The sequence below is a fragment of the Schistocerca cancellata genome, chromosome 4 (assembly GCF_023864275.1).
Source record: "Schistocerca cancellata isolate TAMUIC-IGC-003103 chromosome 4, iqSchCanc2.1, whole genome shotgun sequence".
Classification (NCBI taxonomy): domain Eukaryota; kingdom Metazoa; phylum Arthropoda; class Insecta; order Orthoptera; family Acrididae; genus Schistocerca; species Schistocerca cancellata.
Window position 1 is genome coordinate 427220752 of NC_064629.1, and position 25423 is coordinate 427246174.

Here is a 25423-nt window from a genome sequence, read left to right on the forward strand (position 1 = left end):
AAACTAGGAAAAACATTATCAGAAAGCATGTGTGGGATCTCAACAGTATTCACCATCCTACTACTTGCAATTTAACAGAGTGCTGTATAGTTCATTGGATACTGTTCGCTGAACAAGGTGTGGCCCAATTATACCACCTACAGGCAGCCAGCTGCCAAGAAAAGTCTGGGACAATCTCAGCCACATCAGAACCAGGCATGCAAGGTGCAAAGCATCCCTTTATAAATACAAGATCATACGCAGCCTTGAGACTGATTACGACCAAATAGAGGCGAATGGTAGACCATGTTATTCATGATTGCCCAATAAGAAAATTTTGTAGCTGTCATGTTGAAGTAAATCAGCTTGTGTTCCATAAATCAGTGTACTAATCTTTTGTTTATGAGAGACATAGAAATTACTTCCAGTTGGTTCCTCAAGATAACATGAAAGTATTTACAATGGAAGACACATAGAAATTACTTCCAGTTGGTTTCTCAAGATAACATGAAAGTATTTATAATGGGAGATTTCTGTTCCTGAATTAGACAACGCTTGGTGTGACTGCATGCATGTACAAGGATTTGTTTTTAGCCTCATTGTTCTAAAAATGACTCCAACATTGACCTGTCATGTTGTCCAAGACTGTACTGCATGCTTTCAAAACTCTGACATGAATTTTGATGGCAAAAACTCGTGCAATACCTGGTACATTGTTTCCAATAGGAAGGGGACTTAAACTATCAAGTTTACTGTAAAATACTTGACTTCTTCTTGGAAATACCTCTCATATTTATCAAAATTGTGACACATGAACATACATTTTAAGTTTCAGTTGGTATCTTACAAGTTTTTACATACCCTCAGCATCACAATCTTTGACCTGATCTGGCCATTCACACCGTAGTAACTCAGGGTTGAACGCTAGACCTTCAGGACAGTCAAAAACAAAACCACGTCCTCCCACACAGTTCATAAATTGCCCACAATGTGAAGAGTCACCCATCTTATAGTATCCAAACTGGCGAGGACATCGTTCATTTGCTTGAGCAGGCTCTGCATATAGAGAAAAGTAAAATTAAAGAAAGAAACATATACATTATTTCATTCCTGAAATTTCAATATAATTTGGTAAAACTAGCTGCAAGTAAATATTTTCTGTTACATTGAGCAGATACAGTGTATTAACCTCGAGTGTCTTTATTATTACAGTCACGTATCATGTCAAGCGTAGTCATTAGGCTATAGTAACTCATTTAATGCTACAATTATACATTAAGTAAAATTGCTTGCCAAGTGAATTAATATCCCATGCAGTTAAAATATCGGCACAAAGGAACTGCCTGTATTACTTCAAAAAAATAAAAAAAACTCTATGTCTTATAAGCTTTCACAAATCTTCCATTATAAAATAAAAGAATTTACTCTGAAATCATTTTAATACTACATTCTAAATTGTTTAAGTTACAAGTTTCTGTATACTCACATATATCAGTAAACTGGTAGTCCAGTGTAGTTATTTATAGTAGAGTGTATTTGTGACGAACTAGTGTGTATGACATGGAAGCATTTGGTTTGATTCACGTCTCATTTCCTTTGTATTGTGGTGTGTGCTCCCCAATGTTTGCATCTGCCACTCAATCAGACAACACAAATGCTACAACAGAAGACATGAGAACACATGCCAAACTGTTCATATGTGTCAAGCATCCTAGCACAACATGAGTGACTCTCCAGCCACCTCTTTGGTGTAGGCGGGTTCTTCCCAGCAGAAAGTGTGGCCAGAAGACTTTACACCATGACCAACACTTCGTGCATGAATGCTGAGCAAGTGATACCTCGGACACTGGCAGTGAGTGATCTGTGCAATGTATAATTGAGTGACAATGGAACTTAATGGCTTGCTGCACTGTGCTCCCAGATAGATGTATGAGCACTCAGAAGACCATCCACAGGTAATTCAGTTTTGTGTGACTAAGCAGCATGAGTATTACAGGCTACTTAATTTATCACGGAGAACTAATGGGCCTACCTTATTTAAATATCAGGCACGCACTGACCCCTTACCCTGACAGTTATTCCAGGTGCAACACCAGAAACTGCTTCTCAATTACTACCAACATTAATACTAGTGAGGACAGTAGTCCAGTGCCCTCCAGAGCATGCTAAATGGTGCAGCATATGCCCACATGAGTGTGCTCATGAATCCTTATAAACTCTTCATAAGTCGCCTGTCTACATGTGTGAAATAACATTGTCTCTATTAATGTCAGTTTGTGTGCACTGATAGTTAGCTGCATGCACCATGTATCTATTCTGTTATTACCTCTCATGTTCACCTGAGAGTGTAGACTCATGTGGTAAGAGACCCGAAGTACATTGTGATTTCTTATGTATATATAGATTTGATGTGTACACCCCTGCAGTGTGCAAACACCAGTGTGCATCTAGCCCACTACAGTAGATGGACATCCATGCTGTGAACCATTTAGTGTTGCTACGCAAGGACATCAGCTACATTTTGTCAGAATGATTATCCTACTTGAAAATCAAAGGGAGAGAGTGTGTATTCATAAAGGAACAAAAACAAGTTGTAATAATGTTTACATAGTTAACAGTCCACAGCCTCATTGCTTTTGGAAGATGGTCATTTCAGATAAGGCCTCTGTCAGGATTTGACAGGAAACACAATTCAAGGAATCAGGAAATTATTTTCCATTATTATATGGTTCAATGATGATACTTTGGTGACCCTGTTTTCTTCGTGTAGATGTAATCTGTATGTAAACGGTACATGTATCTAATAATGCTGGGATCAAAATATTGTACTTCATGTTCCCCATGTATAGGTGTAAGTTACACTGAAAAAAAATTGCAACACCAAGAAGGAGCTGTGTGATATGAACAAACAAAAGTTGGTAGGTATGTTATTACATCTGATGTCTATTCAAATTTTGCACCAGTCACATAAAAGTAGCACTAGTCTCACCCCTATGAGGATGCATATCAGGTTTGCTTTAAACAAACACTGTAATGGATGTGGTGAGTTGATGTTAGTCAAGAACACCTTTAAGGTGACTAAGATGCCGTTTTCAACACTTCACTGAGTTTGAACGAGGTTATGTAAAAGAGCTACGAGAAGCTGGATGTTCCTTCTATGATATTGCAGAGACACTTGGCAGGAATGTAGCCACTGAACATGATTGCTGCAATGGTGGACATGAGAATGTATGGTCGCAAGAAGACTAGGCTCTGAATGGTTACATGGCACTACCGAGAAGGAAGACCGTCATGTTTGGCATATGACTGGCACATCATACTGCATCCGCAACAGCAATCTGAGCAGTAGTTGACACCATAGTGACACAATGAACTGTTGCTAATTGTGATTCTTGAACCTGCTAAACCGTGACGAAGGATTTCATCTTGACAATGCTTGGAAACCGCTTATTTCACACCTTTGTTCGGAAAGAATTTCTGCGTCTTCACTTCCGACAGATGTTACCACTTTTGAAGATTAATTATTTATTTACAAGCATGGTGGATTCGCAGCAGCACTATTTAGTTTGCACTCTTTTTATGTTTATCTTTGCTATATACATCTTATCTATGACTAGTGCAGTAGTGGCGACTTTGATATCTTTGACACATGCGCTTTCAATCCTCAGCAGCTCTGTACCACGTGACTCTCCATATAAATATGCACACGCAAACACTATGAACTCAGTCTCCAACTCGCCTTGAAGATGGCTGGGAGGTTTCTAGCCGAAAGATCGCAAGAACAATTGTCGCTGTCCCGAGTGCACGCCCGAAAGATGATGGAACAGAAGGAGGTCAGTTGAGGCCCTGCATCCAACCTGTCCGCAGGAGCACTCTCGTGGTTATACTAGTGTTGTAACCCAACATGTTCTACATAGTGTCAACATGTTGCCTTGGCCTGCACGATCACCAGATCTGTCTCCAATCAAGCACATATGGAACGTCATTGGATGACAACTCTAGCATCATCCACAAACAGCATTAACTGTCCCTGTATTGATCGGCCCACTGCAACAAGCATGGAACTCAATCCCACAAACTGACATCTGGCACCTGTTACAACATAATGCTTGCACATTTACGCATGTGTATTCAACAGCCTGGTAGTTGCATTGGTTATTAATGTACCAGAATTTCACATTAGCAATGGCTTATCTTGCACTTACATTAACCTACGATCTCGCAATGTTAATCACTTAAATACATTACCCAGATGAACATATTCCCGAAATTTTATTACTCTCCATTAATTGTTTACTGGTATTGTGATTTTTTTTCTTTTGCTGTATATGTATATGTCCCGTGTAACATATGGGTTTTGGTTCCCTATCCTGAGAGAGTGAACATTTTATGTATGCATATTTTGGCTGTATGAGTGGTGAGATGTATCTGGCATGGACACAATAGCTGGACCATTGTGTACATTTGTCCATCTCTGCATATATGTATAATCTCCCATTGACAGATAGCCACTGACATTCTAGTATATTAATTTGTTGTATAACCTCCCTACAGTAGGTAGATTTCATTCCAATAAATGGACAATTTGCATGACAGTGGGTTTAAATTGTTTCCTCTCCTTCCATACCAAACATGGCTATACCGTAGCAGTCAGTTTATATGATAGTCACTAGCAATACAAGTGAGAAGACAGCTAATTCCCGCAGTGTGTTCATAATAACAGCCTTCAAACAATTCCAACTTTAAGCTTAAAAAACTAGTGAATATAAATATACAAGAATAGTGAATGTGTCAACTTTTTTATTTGCAGAAGTGACAATAAATCTGAAATGGTTTATGAGGACAAATGTTTGCTCTGGATATCAGATTTTAACATTTTTTATTGAGCTTTGACAATATGCCACATTTAAAATGTTCCAAGAGATTTTTTGTGCATGTGATTAGTTCATTAATCTCATTACTATCATCAGTGGCTGTTGTTAAATCATTTGCATGCAGTAAAAGTTCTCAATGTGTTTTTGATGAAACATAATTTATGTGCTACAGGAGTTGTTATGACATAGTATTAATTACTGGGAAACATTTATTTTATCCATTTCAAATGTGAGTGCATGGCCCTCCATTTATGTCCTGCATTATTGCTTTGCATTTTATGTACTTTAACATAGCTTACAGATTCTGTTAAAAAGGCGCAGACTGTTTTCAAAAGAAGCTCATGGCTTCTTGCAGTGAAAGCTTTAATTGGTCAGAAAAGTTACTAGAGCTATCTTGCTGTTGACACACTTGCTTCTTTTGTGACTACATCATTCACTGAATCTTTGTTAACGATCTAAAATAATATGTTTTAGTTTATACTTCTGTGTGATTATCTATAGCTTTTCCAAATGTTTTATGAAAGATTCATAATAGTTATTTGAGCCAATACTTTTCTACATCACCCAGTCTGCCACTTTTATAAGCTGGTCATATTTCATAATATTTCAGTTAAGTAGGGTAAATGCCTTCTGCATCCTTTGAGTTTCATTTCACAATCACAGTTATCACATTGTTAATCTTCCCAGTATTTCCTCATGAGATACATAATGACCAGCAAGGATATTATGACCAACCATCTATTAATGTGTTTGTCATCTTTGGCATGAAAACCAACAGCCATATGTTGTGGAATTGAGTGAAAGTCATTGGTACACAGTTGGAAGTAGATGGTACCAGATGCCCATGAACAGATCATATAATACCTTTAGATTCTCAGGAGATGATTCAAGAGCTGTAGACTAATACTTAGCAGTATCCAGAAACATCCAGCTCGATTCATATACAGCTACATTGGAGGCAAGGACATCAGCTACATTTTGTCAGAATGATTATCCTACTTGAAAATCATAGGGAGAGAGTGTGTATTCATAAAGGAACAAAAACAAGTTGTAATAATGTTTACATAGTTAACAGTCCACAGCCTCATTGCTTTTGGAAGATGGTCATTTCAGATAAGGCCTCTGTCAGGATTTGACAGGAAACACAATTCAAGGAATCAGGAAATTATTTTCCATTATTATATGGTTCAATGATGATACTTTGGTGACCAGTGCAATTGTAACTGATGTCATTTAATCAACAAAGGCAAAAATGTTTGTTATGTGTTCGGAGACTACATTTGCAAGGATGTGGAGTGTATGTTGTGCAACAAAACATTAATTTTCTCAGATGAGACTCAGATAACTAACTCTTTAGTATTTATTACCCACTTTTCCCTAATCAGTATATTTTTGATAGACAATAATAAAGGCAATGAATTAACATCTAACAAGCCTCTGTTTTTATTATATTTTCTCCAGCCACTTGGTTGTCATTGTTCATTCATTTTGAAAAGCAACTAAATTAGCAGCTTCCTCAGTTCTGTGCATTTGAAGTAAAGTGATTCCTTTGCATTGCACAGCATCTCATATGAAGTATCCATACTCAGTTTGTGCACTCAATGTGAACTGTAGGTGGTTGTTCATAATGTTCTGGCAACCCTGCATATTACTGATCCATGGCCGCTCAGCCACTACCGATAGATCATGGACCCAAGGCAGGTTCATCTCAGTTTATGGCTTCCCAAATATGTGCAGTGGGACTGAGATCAGGTAACCTGGTGTCACTCAAGTGCCTTCGTGTGGATGGAGTGTTCTTCAAAACATTATCACACAGTTCTGGAGTGACATGGCACAGTGTCTTGCTGCATTTTCAGGAAACTGTAGGCAATTTCATGGTTGTATATTAGTAAAATAGTAGGGTGTTATATCTTATGCCAATGGGAGACACAATGACAGAATTATCACAGGCACCAATGTAAAAGTCCTCCACATGAGAATACCTTCACCACCAGTGTGCTGTATTGGCAGACCAGATTCTTCAACTTGTGTCATTTTTGAAATAATACTCATACAGTGCCATCAACATGCACCAATAAATATCACAACAGACAGTGCTATTGACATACACCAGTATCACTATATATGCTTCAAGTGTGCAGTGAATATGGTTCCTGTATCCGTGCTAATCTGTGAGACCTGTGACATTATGTGAGCAGAGGTACATGTGTGGGACAGTGACTTCTGTACCCCATAATTTGATGCTACAACTACCCGTCAGTTCATTGCTGAGCCCTATCATTGAGACATTGCCACCTACAGCATTTGTCTTTGGTAGTGGCAGTTTTCCCTCAGATGTAGGATTAGTGATACATTCTCAATAAGTCAGCATATTGTTGAGCCCTATTATCGAGACGTTATCACCTATAGCATTTGTCTCTGGTGTTGGCAGTTTTCCCTCAGTTGTAAGATTAGTGATACATTCTCAACAAGCCAGCATGTGAAATGTCCTGTGTCAGCCTTCATAGCCTCAGAGATGGAGTGACCCATGTGTCAGGCACTCACACTTTGGCCAAAATCTAAGCAGTGATATTGAGTGTCTTGCTCCTTGTATGATCAATTGTCATGCTATGGCCAGTACAAGGTATGATGACTTCCCACTGATGTGACATGCTGAAGCATTTGATATGCCATAGCAACAGGTGTACTTCCATTCGCACACAGCAGCTACCTCTAACTCAATTGCTGACAAATGTCTGTTACGGCAGAGTTCAGTCAGGCTGGTGATGATGTACAGCTCAGTCACATTAATGTGGCCACTGCCTGTGTTTGATGTCTACGTGCAATAACCACTCATAGACGACAGGTGGCAGCACTAGCAGTGGAGGGTATGTAAAGTGGGGACGCAGAAAACAGTGCAGTCATTGTCGTAATACAGAAAGGGAGCAATTTATTTGACATCCAGAAGGGCATGATCATTGACTTTTGGCCCAGGGTGGAAGCATTTCCGAAATTACTAAGATTGTAAACTGTTTGTGTGCTGCTGTGGTTGAATTATACTGTGCATGGCAAAATGGCTCTGGACGTCCACTGAGTGGCGACAGGTAGTCCTTTCAGGTGAACTGCTTTTTATGTTCCATTACACAGACGGCCATTGGCATGTGTGGCGTGAAATGTCAGAAAGCAAACACCCTACAACCAGGACAGAGCGTTATGGTCTGGGGAATGTTTTTGCATGGCATTCTCTAAGTGATCTCATAATTTTGGAATGCACAGTGGATCAACATTAGTATGCATCCATCCTTGGGGATCATATCCACCACTATATGCAGCTCGTTTTTCCCTAGCATGATGGCATCTACCAGCAGGACAAAGCAACATAATACACAGCTTGCAGTGTATGTGCATGGTTTGAAGAGCACCAGTATGAGTGTAGTGTACTCCCCTGGCCACCAAACTCCTTGGATTTAAGCCCAATCAAGAATCTGTGGGACCACCTCGATCAGGCTATTGGCACCAGGGATGCTCAACCGAGAAAACTAACGCAACTGCCCATGGCACTTGAGTCGGCATAGCTCAACGTGCCTGTCAGTGCCTCCCAGAATTTCATGGATTCTTTCCCTGCACGTCTCACGCTGTAAAAGGTGGTTATTCAGGCTTTTGATGGGTGGTCATGTCAATGTGACTTGACAGTGTACATTCATGTAGAAGACGTTTATGTAAAATGAGAGGAGACATCTGGTACATTTACCACCATCCCATACAAGCGAATGAGACAGGGTAGTACTGGCAATCATATAGAGCAGATAGTTCCTCTGCAGCACCTATTCATTCCCCAGGCACCCTAAGGACAAGAGAGTGCTGATAACGGTTAGACAAAATGTTATAAATATCACTGAAAATCAGCAAAACCTTTTATTAGCAGGCTGTTGGTCCTCCCCTTGCCTGAATTACAGCTTAGATCTGACAGTCACAACCTATGCACAGTGGGCAGAAAAATGCTTACTCACTCCTTTGGTCAAACATTCACTTATTCATGGAGCATGCTCAAAGGAGGTAATCAATATGGCAACTGTCTTCCAAAACAAGGTTCGATTATATTCAGATCAGGGGACTGAGTAGCCAACACGAGGTGTTATCATTATCATCATCATCTTCTTCTTCTTCATTACACCAGTCTTGAACAACACCAGAAGTGTGCATGATAGCATTGTTGTCTTGGTACACTACTTTCTCACGAGGGAACAAAGTCTGCAGCATTGGGTGAGGACAGTCGCTCAGAATATGACGCTATCCCAATCTGCAACCCTCTCATAGACGACAACAAGTGAGCGACCTGCATGGTGAGACACTTTGTGCCCCACATTATTACTGACTTTCTGCCCTGTTTCGCAGTAGGCCGGAGACAGTCGATGTGACACGCTTCTGCTGGTGTTCTACAGAAATACTTCCATTCGTCCAGAAAAATGGGGACGGCGAGTTGAGTTGTCTGACCAGATGACATTTTCCCCATTGTCGTTGTTACAGTTTGTGTTCTTGGGGCACCAAATTCGTCGTTTGAAGGCTTTGTGTGATGTAATCGACGGCTATAAAATAACCGTTTGTTACATGTAGTTCAAACTCAAACACAATCAGACCAACAATCATGATTATTCTGGACTCTTCCTGATCGGCCTCAAAAACGTTTTAACACTGCAGTATAATTCACATTGTACTGCGATAACTGCTAATAATGAACTGATGTGTGTAATTTCTGCCCACTACGTGACACTCTTCAACATTATAGATGCATTTAATACACTACTGGCCATTAAAATTGCTACTCCACGAAGATGACGTGCTACAGACGCGAAATTTAACCTACAGGAAGAAGATGCTGTGACATGCTAATGATTAGCTTTTCAGAGCATTCACACAAGGTTGGCGCCGGTAACGACGCCTGCAACGTGCTGACATGAGGAAAGTTTCAACCGATTTCTCATACACAAACAGCAATTGACCGGCGTTGCCTGGTGAAACGTTGATGCCTCGTGTAAGGAGGAGAAATGCGTACCATCACGTTTCCGACTTTGATAAAGGTCGGATTGTAGCCTACCGCGATTGCGGTTTATCATATCGAGAAATTGCTACTCGCGTTGGTCGAGATCCAATGACTGCTAGCAGAATATGGAATCGGTGAGTTCAGGAGGGTAATACGGAACGCCGTTATGGATCCCAACGACCTCGTATCAGTAGCAGTCGAAAGACAGGCACCTTATCCGCATGGCTGTAACGGATCGTACAGCCACGCCTCGATCCCTGAGTCAACAGATGGGGACGTTTGCAAGACAACAACCATCTGCACGAACAGTTCAACCACGTTTGCAGCAGCATGGACTATCAGCTCGGAGACAATGGCTGCGGTTACCCTTGACGCTGCATCACAGGCAGGAGCGCCTGCGATGGTGTACTCAACGAAGAACCTGGGTGCACGAATGGCAAAACGTCATTTTTTCGGATGAATCCAGGTTCTGTTTACAGCATCATGATGGTCGCATCCGTGTTTGGCGAATAGCAGTGAACGCACATTGGAAGCGTGTATTCGTCATCGCCATACTGGCGTATCACCCGGCGTGATGGTATGGGGTTGCCATTGGTTACACGTCTCGGCCACCTCTTGTTCGCACTGACGGCTCTTTGAAATGTGGAAGTTACATTTAAGATGTGTTACGACCCGTGGCTCTACCCTTCATTCGATCCCTGCGAAACCCTACATTTCAGCAGCAGGATAATGCACGACCACATGTTGCAGGTCCTGTACGGGCCTTTCTGGATACAGAAAATGTTCGACTGCTGCCCTGACCAGCACATTCTCCAGATTTCTCACCAACTGAAAACGTCTGGTCAATGGTGGCCGAGCACTGGCTCGTCACAATACGCCAGTCACTACTATTGATAAACTGTGGTATCGTGTTGAAGGTGCATGGGCAGCTGTACCTGCACACGCCATCCAATCTCTGTTTGACTCAATGCCCAGGCGTATCAAGGCCGTTATTACGGCCAGAGGTGGTTGTCTAGGTATTGATTTCTCAGGATCTATGCACCCAAATTGCGTGAAAATGTAATCGCATGTCAGTTCTAGTATAATATATTTGTCCAGTGAATACCCGTTTATCATCTGCATTTCTTCTCGGTGTAGCAATTTTAATGGCCAGTAGTGTAACTTTGCGGCTGACAGATGTCAGCAGTAGGAGGCGGGATAGCCAACTACAATACATAGTTGTACTTACATAGCATGTCAGGTACTCAGGCGATCGATATAAAGGTCGGTTCACCCTGAACGGAATGAAACTTCAACAAATTCTGCAAGGCATTTCAAATGGCAACATCTACACAGACTGTCAGTGGAACGAAACAGAACGAAACGCCGACTTTAAGGGTTCTTAGGAAGGGCATTTTAACGTTGACGTTAATGGTGCGAGAATAGCGTCATCTGCTGTCATCGGAAAGTAACCTCGCTCAGTATGTTACAGTAATGGACTTTGTGTCTTCTTAATCCTTATTTTATCGCCTGTATTGGTTTGGTGACGTGGAAAAGTTCCACGAGGACCTAAATCCTGTAAGTGCTGTTCCACGAAGGCAGACAAATGTGTGAAAGCGACAAAAGATATAGGAATCGAGCAAATGGAAGATGGGGCGGGGTGGTACTCACGTGTCTGGGAGCGGCCTTCGCAGTCCACCTCGGGTGGGTACTGGCAGGGGTAGCTGAAGATTGAGGCCTTGGCGTTGAAGAGCAGCCCGTCCGGGCAGAGCTGCTCGCTGGGCACGCCGTCCTCACACTGGATGTATGCGTCGCACTGCCCACTCTTGGGGTACCGGCCGTTTCTCTCCGGGCACGACAGCCCGCCCTGGCTGCTGCTCGACGTCCGAAACTGGCCCACGGACGCTGAAGTCAGTTAGTTAGTTAGTTAGTTAGTTACGTGTTCCGTAGATCATCTGAACAATTCTTTTATCAAAATGATGTGGAATGGATCAGTTTATAGAATATGCATACACGATTAGTATTAACATTAATGAACATATTGTTTAGTCCTACTCATACAACTACACAAAAAAACAAATTTTTTATTTTTTTTATTTTAAAGGCTTACAGTTTTTAAGCAGAAATTCTTCCATGGATTAGAAGGAGAAATGAGTTTATGTTGGATTTAAAACTTACTTTGCTACCTGTCAGACATTTTACGTTATTGGGCAAATGATGAAAGATTTTTGTCGCTGCATATTGAACATCTTTCCGAGCCACTGACAGTTTTAATCATAGGTAATGGAGGTCATTTTTTTCCTCTAGAGTTGTAAGTACTGACATCATTGTTCTTCTCAGATTGTGACTGATTATTTATAACGAATTTCGTTAGCGAATATATATGTATCTACAGTGATGCTGCCGTTAAAACGGTCAACTCCTTGAAGAGGTAGCTACATGACGATTGCGAGGGAACAAAACATATTAGTCTTACTGCGCACTTCTGTGAAATCAGTACTTCCTTTCTGAGTGATGAATTACTCCAGAAAATTATTCCATAAGACATTACTGAGTGGAAATATCGAAAATATCTTAGGAAGTTAGTTTGTTTCCAAAACTAGCAATTATATGAAGAGCAAGGGTAGCTGAATTTCACTGTTAGAGAAGCTCAGTAATACGCTTTTTCCATTTCAAATTTTCCTCAAATGTGTAGGAGCATTCTACCCTATTTACTTATCCCTGTTCATTCGCTACATGTCCGCCTCCATAGCTGAGTGGCCAGTGCGACGGAATGCCATGCAAAGGGGCCCGGGTTTGATTCCCGGCTGGATTGGAGATTTTCTGCGCTCAGGGACTGGGTGTTGTATTGTCTTCGTCATCATCATATCATCCCCATTGACAGGCAAGTCTCCGAAGTGGCGGCACATCAAAAGACTTGCGCCAGGCGACAGGTGTACCCGATAGGAGGCCATAGCCACACGACATTTCATTTGCTACTTAAATTATTGGTATGACTATAGTGTGTTTTCTCAAAATTTAGGAAGGGCCAATTTTCAGAGAACCGGAATAGTTTTGTAATATGCAAGTGGAAGTACAAAAACCACAAAATATGGCATACTAGCTTTATAAGCACTGAAATCAAGATGGTGGCTGCTTGACTTGCTTCTGTCAAGCAATTACAGCACAGGACATGTTATCTCGTCAGCTGACATCATCTCCCTGATTTAGGCACCTCTATAAATTCCCTTCACCTCTCTCTCTCTCTTTCTGCAATGCTTATTGTAATGAAGTAACAATATAATATATTACAGAGGCAGTGATAGAAATAAAGTTTTCCCCCATAGCTGATACCTGTCACAACTTGCTGGAACAAGTCTCAACTTGCCCCAAAGATGTATCAAATTGCCGTGAAAATGTATCAGCTTGCCCTGAAAATGTATCAACTTGCCCAAAAAATGTACTATCTTGCTCTTGTCCCCAAAAATTTATCTGCTTGTCTCAGAAATGTATCAACTTGTCCCCAAAAAGTATCAGCTAGCCCCATAAATGTAACAACTTCCCCAAAAATGTGTTAGCTTGCCTCAAAAATGAATCAACTTGCCCCAAAAGTATTTTCAAAAGAAGTGCACAATGGCTCCAGAAAATAAAGTGAAGGACTCAGTAGTAAAGTTACCTATGAGAACCATAAGTCTTACCTACATAAATAGTGATGAACTTACTCTATTGAGCCAGATCATTGCCGATTGAACCAAGGCTGGTTAAGATAATGATAGTGCTGGGGCAAAATATGTTTCAACAGCTCCACCTTCCCAGAGGTTTTGGTGAACAATAATTATTTGATGTATCAAAAAATAGCATTTGCATTCTGATCATGTTGCTATGCATTCCAGGATGTATGAATGAACTGCTTTTTGCGTGCGTAACATGTTTTCATTGTTTATCCTGCTAATTCTCAGTCTTCTTGAGGCTGTAAGTTAAATCTGTAGTAGTTTCCTTGTATATGTCTGCCAACCAGTTTTTATGTATTTACATGAATTTAATGCGTGGTACAGAGACCAAAGTATGGTTGTGTACAACGTATAATTCATTTAAGTAGTGTCGATAAGTAAGCTGTGTGTATTTTAATAAGTTGAACCTACAGTTTAGATGTGGAAATATTTAATTTGAATGTCCATAGAGCTTGCAAAGTGTGGTATAACATTCGGACTATCGTCGTCAGCAAGTGCTGCTGCTTAACCTAAATCTTTTTATCAGTAGTGCCAATATGCAAGCTGTTTGTATTTTGATAAGTAAAACAGACAATTCAGATGCTAAATATCTAATTCGAAGGTCCAATGCGTGTTATGTGCTCAAAAACATACAATTTTATTTTGGATTTTTTTTTCAAATTCATGATCCTTCTTACAGATCCATATATCTTTAAAAAGTATGTTGTGTACAAAACTCAACGACAATTAACAAAATTTGTATTTCTTAATTTTTTTCTGGTCATAAAGCACGCTTCCTCCCTGTATACGCATTACAGAAAATGCATTGGTATTTTTAAGTTTGTGCAAAAAGAGGTATTCAGCTTCTGGACCACACTTACACATCAGGACATATTTATAAACGATTTTGTTAATAAAACTTTGTGCTGTGCACAAAGTCCCCCCCCCCCCACACACACACGCTTGTATGTAGTATGCCTTATGGGAAATGCGTTGGCACTGCTAGGGTAAAGTAACTGTTCCGCCTAGTCTTGTCTAATGGTAAAAACGGCCGTGGTCGCGACAGTTAATTTAGGTAATGATAACTTATTCTATGAAATGCTAATTTATGTAACCCTTTTAGAAACTTCCGATAGAAAAATCTCACTGAGAGCAAGGAGAAAACACCACAGAGAGTCCATAATTTTGTTGATGAATGCCATATCCAGTTGAAACCAGTCATTGATGATTACAATAGGCAAAGCTACTAAATTGCGGGAACACTGTTCGTATTGTTTCATCCGCTGTTCCAGATAATCACAGATATTTTATATGGGTTTAAGACTGGGTGATTTAGTGGGCAAGTTGAAGTACTATAAAGTGCGTGAGTGTTCGTCAAACAAGTAACGTACGCTCGCAGCCCTGTGACCACGGCTGTTCGTATCTTGGAAGAAAGGAGTGTCCATAGCGTACTCGTCATGAACCTACAGAGAGCGAGTCAGGAGGAAAGGTACTTGCTTTGAGGGGTGATATTATTGTTGATTCTGAACAAAAAACTTCAAATGAACGTCTGCCCTTTTCTTTACTGTGTTCGACATACAGCTATTTGAAAATCACGGGCGTCACTTGCATGTTGTGGTTCGTGGAGGGGTTTACCAAACTGAATGAAGAGTGATTGAATAATTAATTTGGCTGCCCGTTTTTCTTGTTCCCCAAATAACTGGCGATATTAAATCTCACCTGTGATCCTTCAGCTGTCCCGACCGCGGCCGACGTCAGGCTTCATCACGCCTTGCTGGGTTTCAGTGATTAGGTCAATTGATGAAGAAAGATACAACAGGGGGACTCCACAGACCAAGAAAATAAACGGACAGATCTGGTATAATGTTGCATATATTGAGTCAAGGCAACCCGTTAAATGAGAGGTAGCCTATTACACGTGAATAACAGTTACTGCCCGCCAACAAAACAAAATTAAGAAACTGGCGAGACTCGTCCTGCTGCAGGTCAAGACACAGTAATAATCAAATAGTACAGATTACGGACATAATATTGAATGGTCAAACCACTGCATTAAGAGAGAGTGCGCCGAGAGATATCTGAAATTCTAAGTCACAAGAACTGACGAGACCAGCCCAGACAGGGTTGGTTGGTTGGTTTGGGGAAGGAGACCAGACAGCGTGGTCATCGGTCTCATCGGATTGGAGAAGGATTGGAAAGGAAGTCGGCCGTGCCCTTTCAGAGGAACCATCCCGGCATTTGCCTGGAGTGATTTAGGGAAATCATGGAAAACCTAAATCAGGATGGCCGGACGCGGGATTGAACCGTCGTCCTCCCGAATGCGAGTCCAGTGTCTAACCACTGCGCCACCCCGCTCGGTCCCAGACAGGGGCGGTTGAGATAGCTTTTACGGAAACATGATACGATTCCCGCACCACCAACGACGAAAAAGAACTGAAATTCGAACTAAAAGCTACTTTAGCCTTCTAGTAATACGTCATATTGTTGCAATGCTGTATTAATTATATCAGGCATCAGGAAATTATAATCTCTTCACGAGCCTGGACTCATGTTGTTAGGCAAGCCAACAGAGATCCACAATTCCAGGGGAAAATTAATATGATATGATTTTAAATCGGCAGTTAATCAACTCGACTTGTAAACTACTTTCCTGATCAGGCCGTGATATATGTCAATCGACTCGTAAACTAAAAACGAAGCTAAATCTCTTATCAGAGATATTGATTAGATTTTAATAGGTCACTCTCCCTTTGTCAGAAGACTACACTAGCTGCTACATTGCCTCCAGTGTTTCGTAGCTGGGTAACGCAATATATCGGTGCTGCAATGTCCTTCTTTACCAGCACTCACACGTGAATGCAGCCAAAGCGACATTAGGCTACATAGTGTTGTCTTTAGTGATCATAGATTATTTTTCTGAAACCACACGTCCTCCCCCCCCCCCCCCACATACACATTGACTTATTGAGTCTGCTGCTGTTTCTGAAATAATTGATTTTCGGTTTTTTATTCCTATTATTTCCTGCAATAAACGTAAAAATCGAACAAAGACTCAAAAATTTTGACTCACTTAGTTTCAAGATACATAGCGTCAAAATATTAAATTAAAATGGCAAGTAAAAACAAAAAAAAAGAACTTAGACCGTCCAACATTCGCTACTTTTCTGAAAAAGTGACAAGTGTTTGAATACTACAAAAAATCACCAGTATCCTCCTATTGGTTCTGTTTTTTTGAAAATTTGCATAAAAATCACGTTGTAATCAGAGATCATACCACTATTTGGACATTACGAATAGTCAGTTCTATAGTGTGAAAACTGAGGTGAAGAACTCTATTTTTCGTGTTCATTTGTCCGTTTTCAAGGGCTACAAACAGATAGAGGCACAGAGAGCATATCAGCTACTTTCTATTTTTATTATATACAATGAATGGAGGAGGAGGAGGAGGAGATTAGTGTTTAACGTCCCGTCGACAACGAGGTCATTAGAGACGGAGCGCAAGCTCGGGTTAGGGAAGGATGGGGAAGGAAATCGGCCGTGCCCTTTCAAAGGAACCATCCCGGCATTTGCCTGAAGCCATTTAGGGAAATCACGGAAAACCTAAATCAGGATGGCCGGAGACGGGATTGAACCGTCGTCCTCCCGAATGCGAGTCCAGTGTGCTAACCACTGCGCCACCTCGCTCGGTACAATGAATCAATTCAAATAACTTGCGGGAATGTAGCCTGGTGACGTCGTCGAAAACAGACGATGTTTCGACAGGAACAGACCCTGCTATTTTCTAGGCAGAATTGCAGCATGCAGGCGAATTTAAAACCTCGGTTTTCGGAGAAAACCCACTCCCGTAAGTTATTTGAAGAGTGTATACGCCGGGAGGAACCTAAGGTCGCACGTGTGAATTGTTGTTAAGTTTTTAATTTATTGCTGTTGCCATCATTTTCTTCGTCTTCTATTATTTCATAGAAATGGCAGACTCTTTAATCTTTCAAAGCAAATGAAGCATTGTACTTCATTGTTACGTCACTTCGTAAAAATATTTCTGGACTAGGGTTGGTACCATTCTGCAGTGAACGACATGTGCGGCGACGACAACGAGAAACTACCGTATAGACGCAGTGGGGAAGGCCTTTCACACTACACGTACACACGTGCCGTAAACCACGACACACGGCAACAGGGACGTGATTGTCTCAGCAATGCTGAACCAGTTCTTATGCTTTGTGGTTGTTGCTCGTTTCTATCGGCACTGTTATTAAAATAGCACTGATCGTTTCTGTAATAACGGAATATCTCAAACCAAAGCAAATTTTATGAACAAAAATTGCTCCCATTTTATTTGAAAACGAAAAACTTTAGCATTGCTGCTATGGCTGATTGATACTTCGGTTTTTTTACTCGGTTATTAGCAAAAAATAAAACCCACATGTTATAACCGAGACCAAACAAATACCGAAAAATACCGGCTATTCAGAACTAAAATACCGGATCGGTTTTAACCATACCTTCACAATCAGCGCAGTACGATGTGAAGACGTAACAGAATGGAAGAACGGAGCCATCGTATTTGCACGTGCCAAAGACCACCCCGTGGATTAAGGTCTCCGATTTGTTGGTGTATGAATACGGACTGTCAAATGTGTCTGCAAGGGGAACAATGTAACATGACGTAAGGATCTCTGCCGCTTATGGAAGTAGTTATTCGGCTTGACATCGACTGCTAGAGTTGGTGAATGTACTCCTGAGGGATATCATGCCACATTCTGTCCAATTAGCACGATAGGTCGTCAAAATCTCGAACTAGTTGGAGGACACTGCCCACAATGCTCCGAACGTTCTCAATTGGGGAGAAATCTGACGACCTTGCTGGCCAATGTACGGTTTGGCCAGAGCGAAGACAAGCAGTGGAAACTCACGCTGATATGCGGGCGGTATCTTGCTGAAATATAAGCCCAGTGCCATTAAGGGCAACAAAACGGGGCGTGGAATATTGTCGACGTACCGCTGTACTGTAACTACAACTACTAAGAACCAAAGAAGTCCTGCTATGCAAAGAAATGGCACTCCAGACCTACTACGTATGTGTGCATTTATGAATTGTTATGCCATTAACAGCTGTCGATGTGCAAGACGTTTATACATGTTTGCACTAGTACTTGCATTAAAGAAACGTAGTTGTTGCAATATTTCAAAGAACTAGTGTTCCCATTCTTGTAATTATTAGAAGGAACGTTTAAGCTAAAATGTTTCTTCGGGGTGTGAAAGGCAAGGCTTCCGTTAACAAAACGTTTGTAGAAATAGAACTCATCGCTTCGACGCATATTCGTAGATATTAAAATAAACATCAGTCTAGTTTTAAGTGTATCTTGTTTGAACAATTGTGATCATAAAAACAGGCATAGTCTGACTGATCGGACTACAGCCCTATATATAGTTGAAAGAGTTTGTTCTGAGCCACTTCATCAACTCGCGAAGTGCGACTGGTTGTTTTCTACGGAAATACCTTGAAACTACTTAGGAGACATAATACGAAGTTTAGACAAATTGTCCAGTCGATACGTTCCATTTCTAAATAAAATGATGGAAATTTGTGGTAAGGTTTTATGGGACCAAACTGCTGAGGTCATCGGTCCCTAAGCGAACGCATTACTTAATCTAACTTAAACTAACTTACGCTAAGGACAACACACACACCCCTGCCCGAGGGAGGACTCGAACCTCCAACGGGGGCAGCCGCCCGGACCGTGACAAGACGCCTAAGGCCGCGCGGCTACCCCGAGTGGCTAAAATGATGGAAATTCAGAACCATCTAGAATTACATTTAAGTTCAAGAGCAAAAAGTGTTCTCTGATAATATTGTTGTGCGACTGATAGCGGTTGTATTTTGTGGACTCGATGTGGATGTGAGAAAGTTTGGTACATACGCCGAGAAACAGAAAATGAGGCTAATTGCGATGACAGTGCTTTAACACAGACGTGTTATGTTCCCGATTGAAATCTTCTAAATCTTTCATTAGGTATTAAAAAGTGCTCTTATGCATCACGAAAAGTTATTCATGCTTTCTCAAAGTATTTTCATCATATGAACGATAATTTTACAGAAACAGATCTTTACGACTGGAAGTTAATTGTAAGTCTACAGAAGCGAAATCATTTGAAACTGCTAAAGGCATTTAACTGCACCAAAATTATGTAATCGCTCAAAGCCACAGAAGTTTGGATTGTGATGGAAAAAAAGGCCATAAAAACACTCCGTCCGTACTCAAAGTTCACATGCGGCAGTAGCAAGAAGAACAGCCTCATGCTTTAGTGTTGTGGAACACCGTAAAAGTGAGATAGCGATTTTCTAGAAATGTTATTCAGCATTTGAATATTTTACGACCTCGAAATTTCTTGAGCAAGAATTCAGGAAAATGTCACGGTCGTAGGCTCTGCAAGTGAAACAGCAATAAATTCACACCAGAAAGCCGCGGTCGCTTCTTCGTGTGTTTTACTGGACTGGTTGGAGGTTGACACAAAAATTTACACAAGTCGCTTTCTTTCCTGCGGTGCCGCAGGCAATAAAGTCGGCTAAGGGAATCCATCGCGGGCACCTATTAAGGGCTACTGCGCGCCGTAGCTCGAGTCGTTTACACGGTTTATCCCGCGCAGCAACTGGGCCATAAACAGCTCACAGTCCATAAGCCAGCAGCTGTAAATGTCACCCCACTGTGTCCGCCAAAGATAGAGATTCTCGTCTGCAGAAATGGCCGAAAGTCGCCGTATCAGTGTTGCTCTGCCGCAGGAGAACACGTTGAGGGTTCTTTTTTTGCCTCTGATGATGATGATAACGATGATTGATGATGATGATTAGTATACTTCAATCCGAAGACTGGTTTGAAAAACCTTTCCATGCTAATCTAACCAGTGGAAGTATCTTCATCTCTGCATAACTACTGTGACGTACATCGTGATCAACCTGCTTACTATATTCGAGTCTTGGTATCCCCTACAATTTTTGCACCCGACACTTTCTTCCAATACCAGACTGACGATCCCTTGATGCTTCAGGATATGTCCTGTCAACGGATACCTTCCTTTAGTTAGGTTATACCATAAATTTCGTTTTCTAGCAATTCACAAAAGTACCTTTTCATTAGTTAATCTATCTGCCCATCTACACTACTGGCCATTAAAATTGCTACACCAGGAAGATGACGTGCTACAGACGCGAAATTTAACCGACAGGAAGAAGAGGCTGTGATATGCAAATGATTAGCTTTTCAGAGCATTCACAGAAGGTTGGCGCCGGTGGCGACACCTACAACGTCCTGACATGAGGAAAGTTTCCTACCGATTTCTCACACACAAACAGCAGTTGACCGGCGTTGCCTGGTGAAACGTTGTTGTGATGCCTCGTGTAAGGATGAGAAATGCGTACCATCACGTTTCCGACTTTGATAAAGATCGGATTGTAGCCTATCGCGATTGCGGTTTATCGTATCGCGACATTGCTGCTCGCGTTGCTCGAGATCCAATGACTGTTAGCAGAGTACGGAATCGGTGGGTTTAGGAGGGTAATACGGAACGCCGTGCTGGACCCCAACGGCGGCGTATCACTAGCAGTCGAAATGACAGCCATCTTATCTGCATGGCTGTAACGGATCGTGCAGCCACGCCTCGATTCCTGAGTCAGCAGATGGGGACGTTTGCAAAACAACAACCGTCTGCACGAACAGTTCAACTACGTTTGCAGCAGCATGGACTATCAGCTCGGAGACCATGGCTGCGGTTACCCTTCACGCTGCATCACAGACAGGAGCGCCTGCCATGGTGTACTCAATGACGAACCTGGGTGCACGAATGGCAAAACGTCATTTTTTCGGGTGAATCCAGGTTCTGTTTACAGCATCATGATGGTCTCATCCGTGTTTGGCGACATAGCAGTGAACGCACATTGGAAGCGTGTATTCGTCATCGCCATACTGGCGTATCACCTGGCGTGATGGTATGGGGTTGCCATTGGTTACACGTCTCGGTCACCTCTTGTTCGCATTGACGGCACTTTGAACAGTGGACGTTACATTTAAGATGTGTTACGACCCGTTGCTCTACCCATTATTCGATCCCTGCGAAACCCTACATTTCAGAAGGATAATGCACGACCGCATTCAAAATGGCTCTGAGCACTATGGGACTCAACGTATGAGGTCATTAGTCCCCTAGAACTTAGAACTAGTTAAACCTAACTAACCTAAGGACATCACACACATCCATGCCCGAGGCAGGATTCTAACCTGCGACCGTAGCGGTCTCGCGGTTCCAGACTGCAGCGCCTAGAACCGCACGGCCACGCCTTTCTGGATACAGAAAATGTTCGACTGCTGCCCTGGCCAGCACATTCTCCAGATCTCTCACCAATTGAAAAGTCTGGTCAATGGTGACCGAGTAACTGGCTCATCACAATACGCCAGTCACTGCTGTTGATGAACTGTGGTATGGTGTTGAAGCTGCATGGTCAGCTGTACCTGTACACGCCATCCAAGCTCTGTTTGACTCAATGCTCAGGCGCATCAAGGCTGTTATTATGGTCAGAGTTGGTTGTTCTGGGTACTGATTTCTCAGGATCTGTGCATCCAAACTGTGTGAAAATGTAATCACATGTCAGTTCTAGTATAATATATTTGTCCAAAGAATACCCGTTTATCACCTGCATTTCTTCTTGGTGTAGCAATTTTAATGGCCAGTAGTGTAATTTTCAGCATTCTTCTGTAGCACTTTCGAAAGCTTCTATTCGCATCTTGTTTAAACTGTTTGTCGTTCACGTTCCACTTGCCTATAAGGTTATACTACACACAAATGCAGTATGTGATCAAAAGTATTCGGATATCTCAAAAAACATACGTTTTTCATATTAGGTGATTGTGGTGCCACCTACTGCCAGGTACTCCGTGTCAGCGACCTCAGTAGTTATTAGACATTGTGAGAGAGCAGAATGGGGCGCTCCACGGAACTCACGAAGTTCGAACGTGGTCAGGTGATTGGGTGTCACTAGTCTCATATGTCTGTACGCGAAATTTCCACACTTCTAAACATCCCTAGGTCCACTGTTTCCGATGTGATAGTGAAGTGGAAACGTGAACGGACACATAAAGCACAAAAGGGTAAGGGCTGACCTCGTCTGTTGACTGACAGAGACCGCCGACAGTTGAAGACGGTCGTAATGTGTAATAGGCAGACATCGATCCAGACCATCACACAGGAATTCCAAATTGCATCAGGATCCACTGCAAGTTAGACGGGAGGTGAGAAAACTTGGATTTCATGGTCGAGTGACTGCTCACAAGCCACGTATCACGCCAGTAAATGCCAAACGATGACTCGCTTGGTGTAAGGAGCGTAAACATTGGACGATTGAAAAGTGGGAAAACGTTCTGTGGAGTGAAGAATCATGGTACACAATGTGGCGATCCGATGGCAGGATGTGTATATGGCGAATGCCCGGTGAACGTCATCTGTCAGCGTGTGTAGTGCCAACAGTAAAATTCGGAGGCGGTGGTGTTATGGTGTGGTCGTGTGTTTCGTGGAGGGGGCTTGCAACCCTTGTTATTTTGCATGGCACTATCACAGCACGAGCCCACATTGACGTTTTAAGCACCTTCTTACTTCCCTCTGTTGAAGAGCAATTCGGGGAAGGCGACTGCATCTATCAACATGATCGAGCACCTGTTCATAATGCACGGCCCGTGGCGGAGTGATTACACAACAATGACATCCCTGTAGTTGACTGGCCTGATTAGATTAGACTAGTTTTTCGTTCCATAGATCCGTGCTGAGGAGATCCTCGTGGATGTGGAACATGTAATTTTTTTAAGCTCAAATAACAATACCAATAGTATGAATATATACAATACATCATTTGTTTCTAATAAAAAAATTCGTCAATAGAGTAGAAGGAATTGGCCACTAGTAAGTCTTTCAGGCTCCTTTTAAACTGATCTTTATTTGTAACTAAATTTTTTATCTTTGCTGGCAAATTATTGAAGATTAGTGTTCCTGAGTAGTGGACCCCTTTTTGAACTAAAGTAAGTGCTTTTAAGTCCTTGTGGAGATCATTTTTGTTCCTGGTATTGTATGTATGAACTGAGCTGTTTGTTGGAAAAAGAGATATATTATTTAGGACAAATTTCATTAAGGAGTAAATGTACAGAGAGGCAGTAGTTAGTATACCCAGATCTTTGAAGAGGTTTCAACAGGACGTCCGTGAATTTGCTCCACAAATAATACGTATTACACGCTTTTGGACTCTGAAAACTTATGTTTGACTTGAATAGTTACCCCAAAATATTGTACCATATGACATTATGGAATGAAAGTAGGCAAAGAATGCAAGCTTTTTCATTTTTATGTCGCCTATGCCAGTTAACACTCGAATTGCAAATACAGATTTGTTAAAGCGTTTCTGCAGCTCTGTGGTGCGCTCCTCCCAACTGAATTTATTATCAAGTTGTAATCCCAGGAATTTAAGACTGTCAACCTCTTCTGTCTGCTCTTCTTCATACTTTATGCATATGCTGGGTGGAAACCTCTTACAGGTTCTGAATTGCATATAGTGAGTCTTTTTCAAGTTTAATGTCAGTGAGTTGGCTTTAAACCATTTATTAATATCCATGAAAATATCATTAGCAGATCTTTCTAGAACTATACTCGACATACTATTTATTGCAATACTTGTGTCATCTGCAAACAAAACGAACTCTGTTTCTGGCAGTGTAACTGATGAGAGATCATTAATGTACACAAGAAAAAGCAATGGCGCTAAGATTAATCCTTGTGGGACACCACATGTAATTTCTTCCCATTCTGATGATGACTGATAACTTAATTCACTAGTCCCTTGCACTGACATCCTTTGTTTCCTGTTAGCGAGGTATGACTTGAACAATTTTGCAGCACTGCCCATGACACCATAGAATTGTAATTTATTTAAAAGGATGTTGTGGTTCACACAATCAAATGCCTTTGACAAATCACAGAAAATACCTGCTGCTTGTAAGTTGTTATTTAATGAATTAAGTACATTGTCACTGTAGGTGTAAACAGCCTTCTCGATATCAGAACCCTTCAGTAATCCAAACTGTGTTCTTGATAACATGTTATTTGTGGTCAGATGGTTGGGAAGCTGCCTGTACATTACTTTTACTAAAATTTTTGAGAATGCTGGCAAAAGTGAAATCGATCTGTAGTTTGATGGTATCTCTTTATCCCCTTTCTTGAATAGAGGCTTAAAATTTGCATATTTTAGCCAGTCAGGATGTAGTGGACTGACCCGACAGCCAATCCACTATGACTTGTAGCCGAATAGCACGCGTTAAGCTCACGCAGGCTGGCGTGAGGTCTGGAACAGTTAAAGGAGTTGAGTCTAATAAATAAAGTACGAAGTTCTTGGAATACTTAACTTTAATCCACAATTGGAGAACATCGGTCTGACGGTACAGGCTTTATAATCTCAATATAAACTGGTAATGGCGACTTGCTAGGTCGTAGCAAATGACGTAGCTGAAGGCTAGGCTAACTATCGTCTCGGCAAATGAGAGCGTATTTGTCAGTGCAGCATCGCTAGCAAAGTCGGCTGTACAACTGGGGCGAGTGCTAGGACGTCTCACTAGACCTGCTGTGTGGCGGCGCTCGGTCTGCAATCACTGACAGTGGCGACACGCGGGTCCGACGTATACTAGCGGACCGCGGCCGATTTAAAGGCTACCACCTAGCAAGTGTGGTGTCTGGCGGTGACACCACACAGGAAATGTCCCAGTTATAATTGACTGGTTACACAAGTAACTTAGAATTGTACTAAACTCACAAGAACATGCCTTGATTAACTTTGTTGATATTTCATCGTAACC

The 25423-nt window shown here is 41.7% G+C and overlaps 2 protein-coding genes across 2 annotated transcripts in view; one reads left to right on the plus strand and one right to left on the minus strand.

Moving 5' to 3' along the window:
* Nucleotides 1-25423, plus strand: part of LOC126183684 (zinc finger protein 84-like) — a 294009-nt gene that overhangs the window by 101079 nt on the left and 167507 nt on the right. The gene's annotated exons all lie outside the window — the stretch shown is intronic.
* Nucleotides 1-25423, minus strand: part of LOC126183687 (protein obstructor-E-like) — a 98621-nt gene that overhangs the window by 11919 nt on the left and 61279 nt on the right. The window contains exons 2-3 of the mRNA XM_049925868.1: nucleotides 11524-11757; nucleotides 841-1035 (exon numbers count right to left, since the gene is read on the minus strand). Coding sequence (XP_049781825.1) covers nucleotides 841-1035; nucleotides 11524-11757 — 429 coding nt within the window. The remainder of the gene's footprint in view (nucleotides 1-840; nucleotides 1036-11523; nucleotides 11758-25423) is intronic.